Source organism: Eleutherodactylus coqui, chromosome 1 (assembly GCF_035609145.1).
Source record: "Eleutherodactylus coqui strain aEleCoq1 chromosome 1, aEleCoq1.hap1, whole genome shotgun sequence".
In the NCBI taxonomy this organism is placed as follows: Eukaryota; Metazoa; Chordata; class Amphibia; order Anura; family Eleutherodactylidae; genus Eleutherodactylus; species Eleutherodactylus coqui.
Window position 1 is genome coordinate 402,890,616 of NC_089837.1, and position 7,177 is coordinate 402,897,792.

General features: G+C 39.4%; 1 protein-coding gene across 1 annotated transcript in view; it reads right to left on the minus strand.

The window, feature by feature from the left end:
• HS6ST3 (heparan sulfate 6-O-sulfotransferase 3) overlaps nucleotides 1-5,789 on the minus strand; it is a 583,569-nt gene extending 577,780 nt beyond the window's left edge. The window contains exon 1 of the mRNA XM_066580515.1: nucleotides 5,230-5,789. Coding sequence (XP_066436612.1) covers nucleotides 5,230-5,789 — 560 coding nt within the window. The remainder of the gene's footprint in view (nucleotides 1-5,229) is intronic.
• Between the last annotated feature and the right edge of the window lie 1,388 nt (nucleotides 5,790-7,177).

Below are 7,177 nucleotides of genomic sequence, written 5' to 3' on the forward strand. Positions count from 1 at the left end.
CTGCTATTTGTATGCTGTTGGCAATTCTTCTTAACCTTCATGTCAGCATGAATTCTAAAAGAAGCTATGCTAAAGACTAATGGACTCCGAAGCAGAATTACATGTCAATGATCATAACAAGCTACTGCTACCGATTCATATACAGTTAATATGGTTTGCAGTTTGATGCAGATGATCATTGATTAAAAACACTGTAAACAAAGCAAACAAGATACTGCGCCCAGTTTCATTGCTACTGAGAGTGATATAAAAAGCTAGCGTTATATCTTTATGTAGTTAGGGTATAATGATAAAACCTATTCTATAGTTCTACTGTGGGCAATAAGATCAAAAGACTTTCGGATGGAAATATATGTTCGAAGCCACACAGAGATTTGTATGGAACAATATGATACTGTACCAGTAGAGAATTCGAGTCTCTTAGGCCTAGGGGAGACGGCAACATTTTCCACAACATTAGTTTAGGTAAGAAGCCATTGCTCAGTATGGCAGCCCATCACGCTCACATTGGCTCACAAAATGCATGTGACTTATAGAAGTCATTTTGTAGCAGTTTCCAAAATGTGCAGCTAGTAGTTGCAAGTGTTACACAATAATGTGATGCAAATCCATAGAAATCAAGTAGACTAGCATGCATGCATGGTGGTCAAGTAGTATTTCCATTTAAGTGAGAAGGCGCATGACATAAAAATCTCATCTGCAACTGTAGTCTTGTGACAGTCCTGCATGAGACATTACACTAAGGTATAACCTATGGAATTAATTCTGGTTTAGAGCTTAGATTGTGCCATTAAACATGGTGCTGGACCTTTGAGCAGGACATACACTAAGCTTTTGGTTATCATCAAGATTTTAACAGCATGGAACTTAGGGCTCACATGGGTGTATCCAGCCCTCATTTTTTTTATACTTGTAATACGCAGCACACAGCAAATGTACATATAAAATAAGTATTTACTGCATATATTAAATTACCATAGGCTATATTGATATGAAATATGTATCAAAATAGGCCATGCTGCTATTTTTTTTTTTTCAAGCGTGTAATACGCACGTGAAAAAAAAAACGTGTGAGTGGCCCAATAGAAATCAATGCACTTTGATCGTCACATATTACACACGTGAAAAATATCTGGGCCACATACGCCCATGTGAGTGAACCCTAAGAAAACATATTGAGGACCATAATAAACCCCAACGCAATACTTCTCATTGGCATCATCAAAGTGTTTTGTCTTCCACGTTTAGTATCCCTTCTTCGTCATACACTATAAGCTATTATTGCCTACAATTTCAACATCTGTATAATTAAAAAGAATAGATATGCACATGTTTAGACCATATGAAGAGTATTAGGATCTGGACCATAGGAAGTTAGTTGATCACATTTCATCCACAGCATTCATGGTTGTATATTTCATTATTCGTACATAAATCCTAAGATTCCAGTACATATCATATAGATTATCTGTAGTAGACTACAGAAATATAAATGGGAAAAGACTCCATTAAATTACAGTATTCAATAATTATTAAGACCCATTACAGTGCAACCTATACAGCTTTTTCTATAGAAGATAAGTATTGCGTCCATGCTGGACACAGAACACCTCATCTGCATCCAACATGATTTGTTGTCCTAAAAGGATGGATATATACACAATATACTGACGCGGAAAACACAAAATATTTAAAACTAAACCGAAAAATGAGGGAATAGGAAATCGTAAACTACTAATGTAATGACAAAAGTGGAGCACTCACTCTGATGAAGGCGACCCCACATCAGGAACTTAGGGTAACCCTGACTCTCCTTATTTGGAAAACAGGGATAAAGTTTACTACAATAAATATGGTATAGATTTTAAACAAGCATGCAATGAACCAGCTAGTACTAATGCAGAAATAGCAATTAGGCAGAAGATAGATTTGTTACAACACCATAAATATCATTAACATCCAACTTATCTGATAGTGGAACAAGAGAGGAGCCACCAACTTTACCAGAAACACCTTCAGACGAGAAGAATAACTGGTGTACTCCATGAGGAGGAGCCAAAATAAATGTATACAGAGAAGTGCTAATTGATCTAAGCCGACCAATCCATTCACATACCAGCAGAGAAGTGCACATGTCCATGTCCAATGCCGGAATTACACTAAGCATGTGCCAGTGAGTGGATCACATGGGCCTGGCCTGATGCTGTGAAATTACCCCGATCCCAATCCAACATGGCTGGTGAGCCATGGCATATAATTACTATAAAAGAAAATGAATGGGAATCGTTCTATAAACTAGATTTCCACATGTTATGTATATAGGAATCATATTTATTATGACATTTTAGCTCAAGCACTTGAGTAGTTCATGTCCCAAGGTTTGTGCCAACCTACAAAGGAGAGTGCCTTTCAACTGGTCAAAAAAATCACATCTTCTGGCTTGCTATAGATGGCATCATCTGTTTAATGGACAGGGATGGTTGAAATGTTTCATATGTTTATTGATTTACTGAACAAGGAACATTTTAATTTATGCTTTACACCAAAATGAAATGTAAAAGTTCATGCTGCAGATTCCATCACTTCTTGGGATTATAACATTACTGCGTTTAATAGTAAATTAAAGAAAGTCAAACTTATACTAACATAATCAACCTGAATGGTTTTATATCTGCTTGAACCTTGAACTTACACCAAACACGGAATTGTACAATTTAAACAGATTTTGATGTGAAGCTGTGGGGACTGATAAGCTTTTTCAAAAAGATGATGATATCAATTAGGAGAAACCATAAGTACGTGATATTAGTTCGAAAATTATTCTACTATATAATAACGATACCAGAATAGCTTTTCTCCAAAATGGCATTTGTTACACAAGGAATAACTCTCATAGTAGCTTATGTTTACAAGGCCTCATTCATAAATATGGGCTTGAGGGAAACTTTAAACTTCAAATATTACCAGGTTAAGGCCCAATGTCCATGGAAGGACTCAAATTGTGGAATCCGCAGTTCAAGCCACCCATGAAGAAACAAAGCCGCCATAGGGAAACAAGGTCGTCCGCAACTGAATTAAAGCATGCAGATTTGCTTTGTGGACTTTTTGGTCCAAGAAACAAATCACAGCATGCTCAATTTCAGTGCAGTTCCCATATAGACGGCTTCCATTGAAGTCAATAGAAGCTGTCTGATCCATGGCCCATCTGCAATTCAATTGTGGATGGGTCACAGATTCCATGGAAAAGCAGGAGTTAAAAAAAAACTCCACTGGGCATGTGAGGTGGCGCACCGGACTGTACTTTTGCACACATCTGCAGAGTAGAAAATAGAAGACCCAGACGGGTAAGTAGAAGACCTGGAGTGTCCTAGGCCACCGGCAGGGTTGGATTCAACTGCAAGCTCACGCATGCGGAGTGCGATCCGCCCATGGACATGGGGCCTAAAGCAGACTTGCTTGGTGTGGTAGATATAAAGTATTTAGGATATATACAAGTAGACCAATGGCATAGCTATATAGCTTGGAGGGCTAGCAGTTACATCTGTGCCCTGGTGGCTGAGGGGGCCCAGAAGCATCAAGTTATACATCTGAGACAGACAAACTAAGTAAGGATGCACATAAAATTTATTTGAAAAAAAGTATGCAATGAATAAAGAAATGTGTTCTCTTTAGCTACACATATACAGTGTCAAGTTTATGGATATGCAATACATCAACTGCAAATGTTGTCAGAGTCAGATATAGAGTATCAAACTTACTGTATAGTTTCAGAATGAGGCTTTAGGAGACTGAATAGTATAGTAATAGCATAAAAAAACTAATTGAGAATAAACAAGTAAAACACAATCTCACAGGACTATGAAAATCCAATAAGACTATAAAACTTACGAAACAATGAAAACATACTTTTATTTAATTTCCAGTTAAAGAGAAGATGAACTGTGTCAAAAGATGTCCGGAACATAGTATATTGGGGCATTCACTTTAGCAACAAAGAGATCATTCATCTAATCATAAAGACACTGCACACATACAATAGATATACAGTGGAAGAAGGGAAGCCCCTGCATCTGAAGACTGCTTCACTGCCCCAGCCATTGTCATTGTGAGCGCTCACAGAGCCGACGCCAGGGAGAGACAGGCGATCCTGTAGCTGAACGAAAGACTCTGCAGCCAAACGCTGCTTCCCAGCCCACAGTCATCCCCATTATCGTGCTGAGTTCACATGCAGCATGCAGCGGGGACAGACAGGAGATTCTGGAGCTGAACAAAAGACTCTGAAGCTACTTTACAGACCACAATCATCATCGTTATGGTGCACAGTGCATATACAAGCGGTGCTGGAGAAGGCCAGGAGCTCCTTTAACTGAACACTGCTGCACCCTCCCTGATAATCTTCATCATCACATAGAGAAATAAACACAGAAACAGCATCCCACGTGCACCAAGATCTCCCACTGAGGAGCAGAGATTGACAACCAAACAGTACCCACAAAGGACATATACTAATAAGGGCTGCATACTGTATCTGTGATATATGATCCAGACAGTGAGTATATCAGTTCACTAACATCCTTAGTAGAATATAACTGAAGGACACAAAGATGTGTTGAATCTTGTGGACAGCTGAATACTGTAGACACTCACTGAATATTGATGATACTTCAATATATTGTATTTTACACTAGTTAAAACCAATTGATTGTATTGGATGTTTATATGTTTTATTAAACTACCTTTATATATATTTCTATAGAACTTGTGAGAGTCAAACAGTGTAATATGTGATAGATACAATAATTATATATACAAGTAGAAATGTATGTAACGTTAGTAGTGAATTAAATGCTAACTGCATATAAAATACTATTAGGTAAGGTATGCATGCTGTGAATTGTATTCTGCATTGGTTTCTTTCATGCCTCTGCTCCACTGAATGCAGTGCAGTACATTAACTGGAGCTGGCAGGCGAGCAGCGCTACTGTCCGTGGTGCTGAAATCCAGATTCACATTACAGAGTGCTGTCCAGCTTCAGCACCTGGGGCATCACCCTCCTAGGAGAGAATAGTAACCCACACAGCAACATATAAACCTGTCATCTATGTAGCAGCATATAAACTACTGTGCATTATAATGTGTACTACAGATGTATTTTGCAAGGGAACAGAGTATTGCACCACTTGCTCCCTTTCGTATACATTGAACTTAGGTAATAGGCAGTGCACTGACCTGTGATTCTTTTGGCTGTCCTTTTTCTCCATGATAGCTGGTACACAATTAGTTAGCTCAGTCCAGTCTGCATGCAATCCGCAACTCCAGCCTGTAGAGAAGCGAGAGAACAACCAGGTCTCCTTCCTTCCAGGACGGTGGCAGGTGCACTTCTTCTGGCCTGGCTTGCAATCACAGGGCTGTTCCAGATGGATATTCCTAACCAAGTGCCTCCCAAAAGTAGTGCCTCCTGTTTTCTGTATATGCAGGAACACAATCACATCATCCCCTTTGATGTTAAAATCCACAAACCTGTAGAGGTCTTTGGCCATAAAATTGAAGGTCGGCTGGAATTTCTGAGGGATGTTGTCCTCAGGAACTTCACTCTCATCATCCTCACCCTGCCACTGAGCCTCTGCCATGGCAGCAAACTCCGAGGACTGGGCTGCCCCTCTCAAAGAGTCTCCTGCCCGAAAATGCCATGAGCTGGTCCCAGTGGGGCATATGTATTGGTAGACAATCATTACAAAGAGTACAGCAAGAACCGGGGCCAAGATCAACTTGTTGGCTCTGTCATCCATGATTCCAAAAAGGCTTTTCTCATGAATAAAGAAGGACAGCACCTTTATTCTATGGGATGACATCAAGTAACATAAGTGAGCTTGTCTTTAGAGTCCAGTGTTGTAACTTGCTTCTTCACAGTGCCCATCTCTAGAGGAAATGTCCTACAACAACCTTATCTGAAGGAGAGCAGTCACTGCATTACACAATAAGTTCAATGCAGTAAGGAAGTTACAAGTGGGAAGAGAACACGTGAAGGAGCCAGGTGTCACACAGCATTCTTAGCTGTCTTCTTACATTGCCTGCACACAGGAAACCCTCGCCGTCTGCTTCACAGAATGCTAGAATTTCTAATACACATAAAGCCAATAGCAAACTGATGTCTCAGTTCTCATACCCAATCACAGACTTCTGCTGGGAATAAACCAGACGGCATCTTAGACCAATAGAAAATGTAAACAGGGAGTAGATAGACTCCTACAATGCAGACGCCAATGAGAAATGCACTGATGGCTAAAGGAGCCCAATCAGTCAGGGGTGGGCAAGGACGGAAAGAAACCAATGCGAGCAGGAGCTGGATGTGGAATAATCACCTTTCTCATCCACGTTCAGTTACTGCAGCACTGAGCGTCTGCAGCATCTTGGAATGTGCATTGTACTAAGAGGGAAAAAAACTTTAGAGAGCCTTAAAGGACAACTAAACTGTACAGCTTATCAATATAAAGCTTAGAAAAAGGACTAATATTCACACATAGACATACAAGATGATGGAGAGAGATGAGCAAATCAGTGTAACATCACCTAGTCATTCTCTATTACAGCATATAAGATAATGGATGCTGAAGTACAGATCTGTATTCCAGCTTTTCAGCCTATGTTGTCTGATATATTGCAAATATGGATTGTAATAGGAAAACAACAACCAGCTCAATTTTTAATATCTCTAGTAATGATCAAAAATGAAAGGCATTTCTCTGGACTTCCTATAAATAATTCCATTATAAAGAACACTATATCCAATCTCTCCTCAAGGCTGCTTCCAGATAACAATAGATGCAATTCTGTAACAAATAACCTTACACATTGTCCTTACAGTTACCAAATCTCAGTTACTAAGTAGATTATATCAGACTGTAAGGAAACTGCAATGGAAAATAACTACCTGCTGTAGAAGTATGACAAATGGCTAGTGTGTTAGTTTGCAGTGTGGCTTCTACTGTACTGTATACAATTCTACATATTTGAACGCTCTAAGTATCACTGGTCTCTGGGGGGCTGCATTTATCACTGCTTCTCTGGTGTACACAAAGACAGATTTGTCACACATTGAAAGGAGCTGCATTAAATTTCATTGAATTAGGCTGGTAAATTAGAAATCTGTGTCAAGTGAAAACATGAAGTGATTTAA